This window comes from Tenrec ecaudatus, chromosome 3 (genome assembly GCF_050624435.1).
Source record: "Tenrec ecaudatus isolate mTenEca1 chromosome 3, mTenEca1.hap1, whole genome shotgun sequence".
Lineage (NCBI taxonomy): Eukaryota > Metazoa > Chordata > Mammalia > Afrosoricida > Tenrecidae > Tenrec > Tenrec ecaudatus.
Window position 1 is genome coordinate 110,980,387 of NC_134532.1, and position 14,432 is coordinate 110,994,818.

The 14,432-nt window shown below is 46.5% G+C and overlaps 1 protein-coding gene across 1 annotated transcript in view; it reads right to left on the reverse strand.

The window, feature by feature from the left end:
- Window positions 1–1,267: 1,267 nt before the first annotated feature.
- Window positions 1,268–14,432, reverse strand: part of MCUB (mitochondrial calcium uniporter dominant negative subunit beta) — a 107,286-nt gene continuing 94,121 nt past the window's right edge. Inside the window, exons 4-8 of the mRNA XM_075543937.1 lie at window positions 12,472–12,576; window positions 6,664–6,824; window positions 4,095–4,298; window positions 2,944–3,060; window positions 1,268–1,479 (exon numbers count right to left, since the gene is read on the reverse strand). Of these exons, the coding sequence (XP_075400052.1) occupies window positions 1,402–1,479; window positions 2,944–3,060; window positions 4,095–4,298; window positions 6,664–6,824; window positions 12,472–12,576 (665 nt within the window). The 3' untranslated portion in view covers window positions 1,268–1,401. The remainder of the gene's footprint in view (window positions 1,480–2,943; window positions 3,061–4,094; window positions 4,299–6,663; window positions 6,825–12,471; window positions 12,577–14,432) is intronic.

Genomic DNA, 14,432 nt, shown 5'->3' on the forward strand with positions numbered 1-14,432 from the left:
TACTTAAAGTGAAGAAGACTTGCACTAATTGGGGAAGGTCAAGGACTACTGAAACTCAATGCCATCATGTCAATTCCAACTCACAGTGACCCTTTAGGATAGGGTAGAACTGCCCTTTTGTGTTTGAGCCTTTAATCTCCACAGGAGTAGACAGCTCTCTCGTTCTCCCACAAGTGGGTGGTAGGTTCGAACTGCTGATCTTGTGGTTAGCAAGTCAGTGCATTACCCACTATACCACTAGAGCTCCTTGTCATTATAGAGTACACCTCAACATAATGGTAAACTCGTGATTGGACCAAAAAGCAACATGATAACATTTTAATAGGCAGATGGCATACTGAAGAAGGAAGACAAATTGTCACCCATGCAATGTGTTGGGGGACAATATTGAACATACCACGAGGTGCCAGAAAGACAGCCAATCTGTCTTGGAGAAGTACAACCGAAGCTCCTCGGAAGTGAGGGTGGCGAGAATCACCTTGCATAAACTTTGGACATGTCAGGAGGGGCCAGCTCTGGATGGGAGCATCACGGGGGGTTGACTGCAGGGTCAGTGAAAAGGGGGAAGATCTTCAAAGGGTTGGGCTGACACAGTGACGGCAAGAGTGGGCTCCAGTAAAAGACAGGACGGCGCAGGACCGTGAAGTGCTGGTTCTGCTACACAATGCACCCTGTGAGTCAGAACAGCGTGGCAACAGCACCAAGAGAAAACAGCTATCACTGAAAATCTCTTAAAAATTTTCTTTCTTACAGAAGAACTTGAGTTAAATATTCAGGTACAGTAAGTCGTCTACATATCTGTGCACTAAAATCACATTACTTCCGAATTGTGGGAGCAATAGGGACACAGATGAATTTTGTATGATTCTCAACGAGGTCTGGTGGCATCCTGGGCTAACAAGCTGAGCTGCCAACTGCAGAGTCAGGAGTTCTAAAGCACCAGCCACTTCTCGGGGGAAGATGATGCTTTCTACTCTCATAAGCATTACGGTCTCGGAAATGCAGAGCGGTAGCACTGTCCTGTAGGGTCGCTGCGTGTTAGAATCACCTCATTGGCAGCGAGCTTGGTTGAAATGAGGCCCGAGAATGCAAGGGAGTGCCATGCACACTGACAGTTTCCATGTCTGCTGGGCACAAACCGGACAAGTGGACGGGGATTCTCACCTGAGGGACCCAACACCAGGGCAGCCACCGGGGCTTCTGATACTCAACTGTCCTAACATGCAGCCTCACTAAGCCATGAAAATCAACAAATCACAAGTCTCACTGATGTGTCATAAGAAACTTTTTATTAACTAAAAGATACTGAACCAGTCAAATTGAAATGAGCTATAGGACTAAAAAACTTGCAGTTTCTAAGGTGCAAAATGGGAAAGCTTCAGTGACATTTACAATGGAAGGTCAGTCCTTGTCCCCAGGCGGCTCCACTGGCAATCGGAAATAGAGACTCCGTCGCAGACGTCTCAGGGCTGTTTTTGCCTGTCAACCAGAGAAAGAAAAGTTCACAGTGAGAGGATCCTCCAAACAGATGCCTCTGTGGGCCACAAACACACCTAAGCTATTGCTGGCAAATGCCTAAAACCTTGAAGTTTTATATGGATTCTTCTCTTAATGATGCACTTAAGCTTGGGATTCAAACTTTTTTTGTTTTGTTTAAAGTAATAGTTTACCCCTTCATAATGGCTTTTCGAGCTCACATTAAAAATCTCGCAAAATATCTGCCCTATCAATCTCCTCCAATAGTCTCTTCTTAAATGACCACACACACAAGGTTGTCCTTAGAAATCTTCAATGGAAAAACTCTGGCAGCATCCTCTTTAGCTCCGTGCAATGATCATGCAAATACAGAGTGTCCATTAAATTAAGAACTGAACCAGACAGGCATGGTTGCACTCTCCTCCCCAGTACCAGGCAACCCTGGTGTCACCATGCCTGGCTGCTAGCTGCATGGCTGGAGGCTCAAGCCCCTCCCGGTGGAGTAAGATGTCTTTCTGAAACGTAACAGGCTCTTCTCTCTTACTTTGCATTTCCAATTGTGGCCTAGTGATATCTACCTCCTGACCACCGCTCCAGGGGCTGGTTTGTTCAGGGAGGGCAAAGGCAGAATGACTGTTACAGGAGGAGACACTGAGCAATGAAAGGAACTTTAAAATTTTTTAACCAAAACTTTGCTATGAAATTACTAAGAAAAGCGTTAAGTGTTACTAAGTCACTGTTGGAAAGCAGCTAATGAGTACATTGGGAGGCTAGAGAAACTGCTGGACAGCCAGCCTGGAAGCTCCTAAGAGCACAGAGGGCAGAGCCAAACTTCTGGCTCCTGCTCTGATTAATCCACTTGTCAGCAGTGTAGACATGTGACTAGGACAAGCGCGGTCAACAGCTTTTGCTTCCTCATCTGAAAGATGCAGAAAAGTCTAAAACACGTTTTTTTAGGTGAAAGAGGTATCACCGATTCTTCTACTTTTTAAGAAGGAACTTGCCTTTAGAGTGTTTAAATGTCACTACCACATTCGCCTTCCTAAATTTTTACTTTTCAATTACTTAATAGTGGAAAATCTGCTATGATGTTGACCACAGTGGGTTTTTCCTTAATACTGTAACTAAACCCAGTAATACATTTCTATTGAGAACTTACGTTTTATATTTCAAAATCATATAAACGATCAGGACTTCAAATAGCGCGTAAAAAAAATCAATTCTCTTGTTATATAAAGTCATTTCCCCACATACATTTTAAAGCCCCCTCGTATTTAAGCCGGCTGAGTGTGGAATGCCGATGATAAGAATAAACTGTTAGGGCTGGAATTCGTATGAAAACATGTCATTGCACAGCAGTGGGTGTTGCACCCGGTTTTCACCCAGAAGATAAGCCACCCAATTCATTTTCCCAACGCGGCATTCTGGTTCCGAAGCAGACCAGCTCTGAAGACGGTGCCTGCCTACCTCACTGAGGTCGCCTTTTAGCCTGTTGTACTGCTCCACATCAAAATGTTCTTGCTTTGATTTCTGGTAGAAGAAGTGAAGAAATTGCCTGCCACTAACAGCTGAGTAAGTGTAATCCTTTAAAAAGAGAGCGAAAAGAAAACAAACTTGTTTTGAATGCACCTGCCTCTGCCCAAAGACGCTTGGCTAAACACCGCCAAGATGAGTAAATGGCACAGAGCCGTCAGAGCAGCCCCAAGCCAACAGTGGTGCAGGGGAACGCGGCTGCCCCTCAGCGGTGTCTTCAGAGCAGACAGGCTGGGAGGAAGCGTCACTCACCCTCAGGAATAAGGACGAGCGGGGTTTCTGGCCAAATAACCACGAGGCAAAGCGAACGTTCCTGGGCATTTTACAGTACAAATTCAATTGCACTTATAAATAAGGGCACGGAGAACATACATTTGACATGTGTATCCCACTGGCATTTGGGAGTGGCACTAATTACATCTCTAGTGGTTACGAGTTAGGCTGCTAACCACAGGCCGGCAGTTTGAAGCCACCAGCTGCTTCTGGGGAAAGGTAAGGTCTTTCTACTCTGATAAGAGTTGGTCTCGGGAACCCGCGGGGGAAGGTAAGACTTTCTACTCTGATAAGAGTTGGTCTTGGGAACCCGCGGGGCAGCTCTATCCTGTCCTGGGGAGCTGCTATGAGTCAGAATCCACTCAAGGGATGGGAATTTTTGAGTTTTTTTTCCCCTCTTTTTGAGAAGCTATGTCCAGTTGCTCTGTACTGTGTATCAGTCTCTACCAGTTTACTGGAAAACAGTAAAGAATTATCAGCTTATAAAGAACCCCTTCAAAGGCAAGCATTGCCATCAAGTTGATCCAGACTCATTGCAACCCTACCGGGCAGGGTAGCGCGGCCCCCCTAGGGTTTCCACTTGATGGGAGCACGCTGCCACGCCGTCCTCCACAGAGCAGCTAGCTGGTGGGTTCAAACCATCAACCCGTCAGTTAGCAGCTCAACGCTCAATCACCGTGGCACCAAGGCTCCCTCCCATAACTCTTCAGAGCAGAACTTCCTTAACTAAAGGCTTTATTGCTCGCTCAGCACTGAGTTAGGCAGTATTGGCACAGAAGTTTAATTTAATATTTTCCCCACACACTACTCACCTGTCGAGTGACTACAAAGTATGCAAAAAAGACCATGGTATTTGCAAATGTGATGAAGTATGTGACTGGCTCCATGATGTCCCAGGAGTACACCCACCAGGTGAACCAGGCCAGGGCCCCACCCTGAGCGGACAGCAGCGCTAACCCGCACCACAGGAGCTTGCTGATTCTGGCTTCAGAGCGACCTTCAATTCGAGCTTTCAGCTGAAGGACAAACAGCACATCATTGCATCAACTCAAGGTTGGGGGAGGGGGGAAGCAAGACGAACAGGAACAGGTGCCTGTCGACATGACTTTAGCTGAAATTCCATGCCTATTTTCTTTACATTCCACTTTGGAACTTTATCCAACAGGTACACCCGCATGCATTCCCTATAGTTCAATTTCTAGTAGCAAAAGAACAAAAATTCTAGACACTATGTCTATGAAGACACTATTCGATTGTTTGGAGGTGGCTATGTACCAATCTGGAAAGATTTCTAGGGTACACTTAGTAAAAAGAGTCAAGAATAGTGTATGCAATACAGTCTTTACTAAAAAGAGGACATATAAAACATTTATGTATTTTAAACTAGGAAATGATTAATAAATAATGAGTCCATGAAACATCTCATAACATGAATGAACTTGGAGGGCATCAGGCTGAGTGAAATCAATCACAAAAGGAAAAGTCCTATGAGGCCAGGATTATAAAAAGTCAAGAAAGGGTTTTCACCCCACCCCACACACAAAAGTGTGTATGTATGTGTGTGTGTATATATATATAAATGGACACATACATATATATATCTAAAAATGTGTGTATACACTGTCATCAAATCGATTCTGACTCACAGCTACCCTATAGGACAGTATAGAACTCAAGACTTCTCTCTACTGGAGTAGAAAGCCTCATCATTCTCCTGTAGAGCAGCCTGATGCATAACCACTACACCACCAGGTCTCCCTCGTGTGTGTGTGTGTGTGTGTAGAGAGATATACATATATGTGGATATACATATACACATGCATATATACACACACATATGAAAAAGAAATGATGCTGAAAAACAGTACTCATGGTTACTGAGTGAGGAAGAGACAGGAACTACAGGGCAAGGCTGGAGGAAGACTTTACATTTGACAGTATTTCACTTATGTATTTATTTAAAACATGTTGATTGTGAATTAGGCAGGTGTTTACATTTTGGATCAACGATTGTGTGTGAAATCACTTAAGCTCATTAGCAAACCCAAGAGCTGAGCCTGCCAGTCAGTCAGCAGGTGGGGCTTCTCCCCCTTGTGGGGATCCTGCAGTCCTTCCCTGCACCCAGTTAACACCTGTCAACCCTCCAGGTCAGAGCTCGGCAAACTTCCAAAAAGGAAGAGCCAATCCTGGCCCTCACAACAATTTAAAAATTATTTGAGAGCGATAAATACAGCTTTACAAACAAATGAAATCACCATTACCTGAATGAAAGTTTCGTTTTGATTTTCGATTTTCCTCCAGAGCCACCTGCACGTACCGAAAGAGCCCCATGTGGCTGGCTGGAGAGCCGCAGGTTGCCGACCCCTGCACTAGCCGGTTGTTTCATCGTCCTCCCTCGCCCTCCAGCCCTTGGTAACCCCCAAAGAAAGCCCGTTTCCTCTGGTGAGTCTGCCTTGATCTTTTCCCCCTTGTAGTATGGTTGTGTACCATGTTGGTCCTTTTGTGGCTGACTAATTGCACTCAGCACAGTGCTCTCTAAGACGATCGTGCCATTGTTGGGTTTTAAAATTTAGCCCACGTGATTGTTAGTGACTCGTGACAACCTCACGTATGCAGGGCAGAGTTTCCAAGGCCGTGGCATGTCAAAAGCAGATGATCCAAGCCTGTCCTCCAAGGCACTGCTGAGTGGGCTCAAAGGGCCAATCTTTCAGCCAGGAGCCCAGCACCTACCCATTCTGTGCCACCAGGGACTGCACGCCACACTCTCATCATGAACAAGAAGCAGAGAAAAACAGTAAGCAATGCAGAAACGAAATACAACCAATCTCTCTCTGCCATACTTCTAAAAGTCACAAACTCTTCAGATAAAGAGACACACACTTCCCCGCCCCTTTCCCAAAAAAAAACACAGTGGGATCACACGGTTTAACGTATAGTTTTCCCTTTAAATTGCAACAAGCAGACCAAAAAGAGAACCCAAGCCTACTGAGACGGCAACAGCTACAATGCTGTTTTTGTGGGGCTGGGCCCTGGGCTGGCTCTCCATGGAAAGGAAGTGAGGTAGCCGCCCAGCTGGTGCATCTCAGCTTACAGCCGGCATTGTCCAGGATGAAAGCAAACTACTCCCAAGTGGCCGTGCCCTAACCAGCTGCAGAAACACGGCTTCTCCCTGGAGCTGAAAGCAGCTCGGTTTCCTCATCTGCAGGATGAGGGTGAGGCTGACAGCAGGAAAGGAGCCTACAGGGAGCCCTTGGTGAACAGGATGGTATTATTATACAGCCCTCGAGTGGGGCAAGCGTTTGCATCTGTCTGCCAACCTAATGGTTGACAAGTCGAACCAACCCAGCAGCTCTACAGAGACTCCGCTGTGGTGCTTCTCACCTGTTCCAGGGGCTGCAGCTGCCTTCTCAGGTGGTCAATGTTCTCCAACAAATGTGTCTCTTTCCTTTTCTGATACTCTTCAAAGTGTATGGCTGTAAAGAGTCTGTGAACCAGCGACTTCACGGTGTCCATCTCGGCAGCGAGCTCGCCACTCAGTGCTTCTGAGAAAGACACAAGGGATACAAGCCATCACCACATCCTCCCCGGGGCCTGTGAGACGGGGCAGCATGTCTGAGCCAGGGCTGCAGAGGCACAATTGGTATTGACCTTCCTATCGTCTCAAGTGATTCCATTACTCTTAAGTTTAATGACAATCTGGAATACAGTCCCAGGGGGTAGGCTTAAAATGGTGTTTTTGCTTGTCCTTTCTTGAGAGATATGACTCTTGTCATTTCCCGAGAAGACCGCATACAGAACTGGCAAGCCATTTGCCAGGGACCAGCCTCCAAGAGAATGCCCCCTTGATACCTGCAGCCAACCTCGGATACCTTGCCCGGCCTGTCTTCACTCCAAAACTCACATTAGGATCCACAGAGAAGGATGCTGGTGTGCAGACAGGTGAACAGCACAAGGCAGCCATATGAAATGTGACTCAACTGTTTGCCGTTTGCAACAAGTGCCATGGGTGGAGTCACACGGAACAAGAGCTGTACACTTGAAAGGGAACTGCACTTTCGCTTGCTTTGACAGAGACTCCTTTTGATTAAAGGTTACTCTGGTCATTCCCTCTCTGGATCTGCAAGTCCACAAAAAATTAGGCTGGAATTATACCTTTCCACGGGGTGCATGGTTCACTAATGTCAGAGAACCTACAGGAGATGGACAAGGATCTTCCCGCCAGGAAGCAGCAAACTCCAACTGCACACAAGACTCCATAGTCAGCGTCAGCCGGCTGATTTTCTAGCTCAGGCGAATAGTCCTGACATGTTTCTGTTCATCTCCACCTACTTCTTCAAGACTTGGCTGTGTTCTTGACCCTTTCCACAGAGGAACCCCAGTGGGATGCCCCCAGATCCTGGATGCTTCCTCCCCCCAACTACCATGATCCGAATTCTACCTTGCAGGCCTGGATAGGACAGAGGCTGTACACTGGTACATATGAGGGCTGGAGGTACAGGGAATCCAGGGTGGATGATACCTTCAGGACCAAGGGTGTGAGGGACGATGGTGATGCACTGGGCTGTGATCCACAGGATCAGCAGTTCAAAACCACCAGCCACGCTGCAGAAGAGAAGTGGGGCTTCCTAATCATAACCAGTTGTAGTCTTGGAAACTCACAGGGGCAGTTCTACCCTGTGCTACAGGGTCACTAAGAGGCTCCATTGACTCAATGGCCATGAAATTTTTTTTTAACCTTTTCCACATTCTATGCTAAAACTGCCACGAAGAGGTGAAGGCAGAGTCCTTTCCTAAAATTTGGGGAAATTTATGTCATATCTGAGGTATGTAGAAGAATCAGATTACTAAAAACAAAAAAAGTATTGATATGTAAACTATCGCATACACTTGAATATAAGCCGGCCCGAGTATAAGCCGGGTACCTAATTACTGCCTGGGAAACCAGAAAAACTGATTGACTCGAGTATAAGCCTGGGTGGGAAATGCAGGATGTGAATTAACATGATTGGTTAGATGTGAGTAAACAAAACATTCAAAGCCAGGCAGTGTCGGAGGAATGACAATCACCTGTGAGATGTTACACCTCCCTGGGGTACCACTGACCCGTATATAAGTCGAACCCCAGTTTTTCAGCACATTTTTTGTGCTGAAAACCTTGGCTTATACACGAGTATATACGGTATCTGTATTCTGAGCCAAGGAGCCCTGATAGTGTGGTGGGATAAGCATTGGGCTGTTTAGCACAATGTCAGTGGTTCAAACCCACTAGCTGCTCTGCAATAGACAGATGAGGCTGACTGCTCTCCAAAATATCTACCATTTTGGAAACCTACAGAAGAGGTTGTACTTTGTCCTATCAGGTCGCTATCAATTGGCATCAACTCCCAGGCAGTGGGCTTGGTTTGGGTGGGGATATACAGAGAGAAATACAGGAGGCACAAGTTTGTGCAAAGCTGTGCAATGCTCCCAAGATGTTCATCGGAGATCAGGAAGGCCTCCCTGTGCTCTTTTGGAAATAGGTGGGCACCACAGAATTCATGTGCTGTGTTAACTGTCGGAGGCATCTGCCTCCTAAAAGGAGCACAAAGTGAGAGGCCATCCCTCTTTTTTTTGTGTATGCTTTCCATGAGTTTCTTTTGCTACCCTCAACTTTCAAACCAAATTTGTCATTGCTGTAGAATTAAGGAATTTAAGTAAGTAAATGCTGACTTTCTGATTTCACAACTTTCATTTGGCTGCTCCAGTATGATCCCCTCTCACTGCTTCCCACCAGCCTGCTGCCCATGGTTATGCTGCGGCGACTGAAGCACAAAGGGAGCAGCAGTCCGAGGCGTGGGGACAGTGTGTCTCTGGGGCCCCCTGCCGCTGGAGCCCAAGCCCAGCACACAGACTCTCCAGCATGCAGAATCTCCTTGTAAGGAGCTGCTAAGAGGCTGTGCGTTAGCCGAAGTCAGCACAGACTTTTCTAGCTAAATGGGAGCCCTGGTGGAGTGGGGGTTATGTGTTGTGCTGCTAACCACAGGGTCAGCAGTTCATAACCAGTTGCTCTTCAGGATAAAGTTGGGGCTTTCTAGTCCCATAAAGGGTTACAGTCTTGGAAACCCACAGGGATGCTATGAGTCAAAATGGACAGTGGCTGTGATACTGGAAACCCCTGTAGCCCTTCCGTGTTCAGGAAAACATTCCCTTAGTTTGACTGTCCTTTAGGTAAATGGCTTACTTGACCGCTAGGCTCCTGACCTGTCTTCCTCCCAGACTCTCCCAGATACCAGAGGAAACACATTCTATCTACCCTCATCTACCCGTAACCGGAAACTCCATGTGGCTACAGCACCTGTGGTTGTCAGATCCCACCACTTAACCACCCCAATGACCTCCTTAATATCAGGGCTTCTCCAGGAAAAAGCGCCCGTCGCCTTGAGAGCTCAGACAGCTCTGCCAGCCCCCACCACCGCAGTGCTTCCCCGGGCTTCCTTTGTTCTCACCCTGTCCAGGGCAGACCCACCTGGACTTTGAGTTCATGTTCCAGGTTGGGGTTGGGGAGGACAGGGAGGCCGTGCAAACCAACCTACACATGAGATGCTCTGAGTATGCTTGTTCCATGTGTTCACGTAAATGTTAATCACGAGTAAAGGGCAGGAAGTAGAAGCCCCGGCAGAGCATTAAGAGTTCAGTGGATATAGAAGTCGTTACCTTAGCAGGGCTTCATCTCCACATTTTCAACCTCTGCCTCCTCCTTTCTGTGGGGTTACACGTTACGTTGGGGAGCTCAAATTGTCCTTGATGTGTCTCCAGGGAGCCCTTTCCCAGCTGGCTCCTCTATCCTGTGGCGGGCCCCATCTTTTCGTTCACCACACTCTTACTTTCATCTAACTCCCACCCTTCTCCCCAATAGTTAGCTTCTACTGGGGATTCTTGGTTGGTGCAGAATCTGGCCTAAACTGGCAATTTTCTGACAGGGAGGAAGCTTAGAGAAAAAAAGGTTTTGCCCTACAAAGACCACTAATCAGCAAAGACTAGCAAACCAAGGCCATAAGAGATGGGACAGGCACTAGAAGGCTACAGGCAGAACATGCGCAGGGAGAACCGGCTACTTCGCACAGCCCGTGCACCCAGGAGCATGCCCACCAGCACACCAGCACGTCCTGGTGGATGTGGGAGGAAGGCTACATAAATCAGACCAACGAGCGGGACCACATGGCCTGTCTTTCCACTGCTTCTCTGGCGCTGGCCCATCCTAGCTTACTTTCACTCACGTCTGTTTCTGCCGTGTCAGTGCTTTCCCTATCAAAAGCAAGAACCAAGGAAAGGCATCTCATAGCCTAGCATAGCGTCCCATTTTGTTTTTCAGAGTTTTTTCCCCCCAGGACGCCCTTCCTTTCTGAGTCCGCTTCTCCCCCTCTCCCTGAGTAGGTAGCATCGATGGATGATTCTTGGCTGTGACGCATCTAGCTCAAACTGAGGAATTCCTAAATCCAATCATTCTAACCCTCCCACCTCACCCCACGCCCCACACGCCCACTTACCCTCCACCCTTGATAGTCGAATGCTACACAGGGCCTCTTACGTACTTTTCTATTTGCGGTGTCATCGATTTAGTACGGTCTGAGCTCATGGATTCCTTCCGCCCACCCTCACCAGTCTATAATGACGGCTGGCCTACAGTAGAAGCAGGTGAGGTAGCAGGTAGCAGGACAGAGTGGTAGGAACTCCACAACTCTAACCTCTACTTGGTATGAATGAGCCTGAGAGTAGCAACTCCAGGCTCACACTCATGGGCCCTACCAGCCTGTAACAGTGAAGAGCAAAGCAAAACCACCTTGTGCTTACAGCATGGAGTTGGCTGAAAAATGTCCAGAGCATTTTCTAATTCATAACCAAGGCCTGCCCTCAAAAATAATAACTTTACCAAAAGCATAAAGAGCAATTATCTAGCTCCAAGCCTTTTCACTGTCCCTGTCTCATACAAGGGGAGGGGCGCTAAGAAACTCCTCTGAAGGTTACAATTTAGGGATTCCGGCTCAACTTATAAACGATTTAAGACGACCAAAGAATGCTTCCCCCCACCCCAAACACCTCAGTGTGACATCACTGGGCTCTAGCATGAGCGCAGGGGGTTACAACTAGGAAACCCACAAGTTACAGCCTGACTCTGGTTTCACACTCTCAGGGAAGCTCAAAGGCAACAGGAGAGACAGAACAAAAAGGGGATGGTGGTGGTGGTGGGAGACTAGAGAGAACTGAAGGCTCTGACGTAGCAAGCACTAACCATGCCCCAACTTCCAGCCCCATGAAAACCTCACCATACAGGTCATGGCCCTCAACCTCTATTACCCAAAACATCGTGTCCATTTTCAATAAACGATTACAAAGCATGCTAAACAACTATAAAACTCCATAGTCTAGAGAGACCACATGAGTGTTAGAACCAGCCTCAGACACGCAGAGATTGTTAAATCATCAGACCAGAAGTTTTTAAACACTATGATTAATATGGTATTGGATTTCATAGAAAAATGAGTGACATGGAAGGGCAGGCGGTTACTGTCGGAGAGCATCAACTGCAGCGGAAATGAACAATGCCTGTGACGGGAGCCTCAGAAGACCGGATGCACTTGAGGAAAGAGTTCGTGTGCCTGAACACATGCCACTAGAAATGCCCACGACTGAAATGTAGAGCGACAAAGGAGGGAAAAGGGGAAAAACAAACAAAAGAACAGGATCTATAAAAACTTTGGGCCACTTACAAAACACGTGACCCATTCATCATGGAATTGTCAGAGACGAAAGAGAAAGGAAACGAAACATGGGAAGTACCGACTGAGCGAGAACTTGCCAACAGCGTAATGTCAGTGGTCAGAAGGGTAGTTTGAGATGCGAGAAAAGGCTTATCAAGAATTCTGCAACAATAGGTACTTGAACATGGATTTCCTGGCTCATCCCTTTCTTAAACAAATGGAGTTGTATAGTAATTAATTCAAAACACAACGGTGAAGTTTTACAAATTGAAAAAGAGGACAAATGAATCTCAAGTCTCACCTAGAAAGCGTCTGATCACTTACAGCGCTGCTAGGAAAGCTTACACAGTGAGTTCCCTAGAGCTTGTGGCTCATCAGAAGCGTCTCACGACAAGCTCGGCTCCCTACAAAACGCACGTGTGGAAAGTGTTCAGTTGCCCGTCATTCTTACCTTGCTTGGGGCAGTGCACGTTGTACATTACTGTATTGATGGCAAGTTGAAAATCATTCATTAGCAAAACTCCCATTAAGGTGGAAGCTGGAATCTTGCTGCCATCTGAAACAAAAATCAGAACACACAAATACGTGCTCCTTTTAAAACAGTAAGAACCATTTTCCAACACATCAAAACAAAACAGAACAAAAGCCCGACTAACCCGTGCCTTCTTAATACAGTAGCAGGCGTTTGCCTTTTGGAGGGCGCCCACTGTTATTCTAATACTCATGCAACCAAGTCCCTGGCTGGTACACGTGTGCACACCAAAACTCACTGCCAACAAGTCAATTCCAACTCACAGCCAGTCCCACAGTCCTGCAGAACGGTCTCTGGATTTCTGAGGCTACCAGCCTTCACGAAGTAGAAAGCCTTGTCTCAGCAAGGCTCTGGTTCATAGGCTCCAGCAGAGGTGCTGGTGGTTGTGAATGGCCGAACATTCAGGTGGCAGCCCAATGCGTAACCACTATACAACCAGGGCGCACAGGTAGAAAGACTTTTACAAGGCTTTCTTTCTCTTCTCTTTCATTACTAGAAGCTATTGCTTATGTCCATTAAAACGTGGTGGATAAACAGGACCACTAACTTCTACAACATTAACTCGCTCCCCCCCCCTCCCTTTATGGGAAAGAAGAGGCAGAACGACAAAAAGTGAGGATGGCAGGAGTAGTGGTGAAAGTAATTCACTTTTTGGGGCATGTTTGAGTGGCTTATTTTGTGGAGCTGGAGAAACAGAGACAATCACTTCAAATATCCAAGAAGTATATCAGGGGGAAAAAATTTCTTGGAAAATGGTGTCTTACATATAGCCTACTCTTAAGTTTGAATTTAGCTCAAGTATTAAGAAACCATGCTCTATCTATCTATATAAGAGGTAGGATAAACAATCCAGAGGGGAAAACAATGGGACCGATGGCTGCAGGGGGACCTGGGAAAAGGGGAGGCAGGGAAAAGGATGGGGGGAACCAATAAAACCGGAGACAAGGGAACAACAATTGATCTAAAATCAATGGTAAGGAAGGCATGTGATGCCTGGTGGAACTTGATCAATGGCAATGTAGCCGAGAGGAATTAATGAAAGCCGAATAAAGGTCACATATGATAATGGGACAAGAGGAAAATAAAAGGAAACGGAGGCAAGAAGTAGGAGGCAAAGGACACTTATAGAGGTCTAAATACAGGCATGTACATATGTAAATACATTTATAGATAACAATACGGAAATAGATCTATGTACATATATGTATAAGTATTAAGGTAGCAGATGGACATTGGGCCTCTACTCAAGTACTCCCTCAACATAAGAACATTTTCTTCTAATAACCTGGGATCCCATGATACTCACCTTCCTAACAGGATCGCTGAAGACAAAATGGGTACATAAGCAAAAATGGTGAAGAAAACTGATGGTGCCCAGCTAGCAAAAGATACGACATCTGGGGTCTTAAGACCTTGAAGATAAACAAGTAGCCATTTAGCTGCCAAGTAACAAAGCCCACATGGAAGAAGCACAGCAGCCTGTGTGATCATGAGGTGTTGATGGGATCAGGTATCAGGCATCAAAGACCCAGAACAAAAAAATCTTATCAATGTTTATCAGGGAGAGGGCAGAGTGGAGACCCAAAGCCCATCTATAGACAATTGGCCATCCTTTTACAGAAAGGTCACAAGGAAGAAACGAACCAGTCAGGGTGCAGTATAGCACCGATGAAAATACAATTTTCCTCTAGTTCTTTAATGCTTCCTTCTCCCCACTATCATGACCCCAATTCTACTTTACAAATCCAGTTAGACCAGAGGATGTACCCTGGTACAGATAAGAGCTGGAAACACAGGGAATCCAGGACAGATAAATGCCTCAGGACCAATAATGAGAGTAGCCATACAAGGAGGGTAAAATAGAAGGTGGGAGGAGAAAA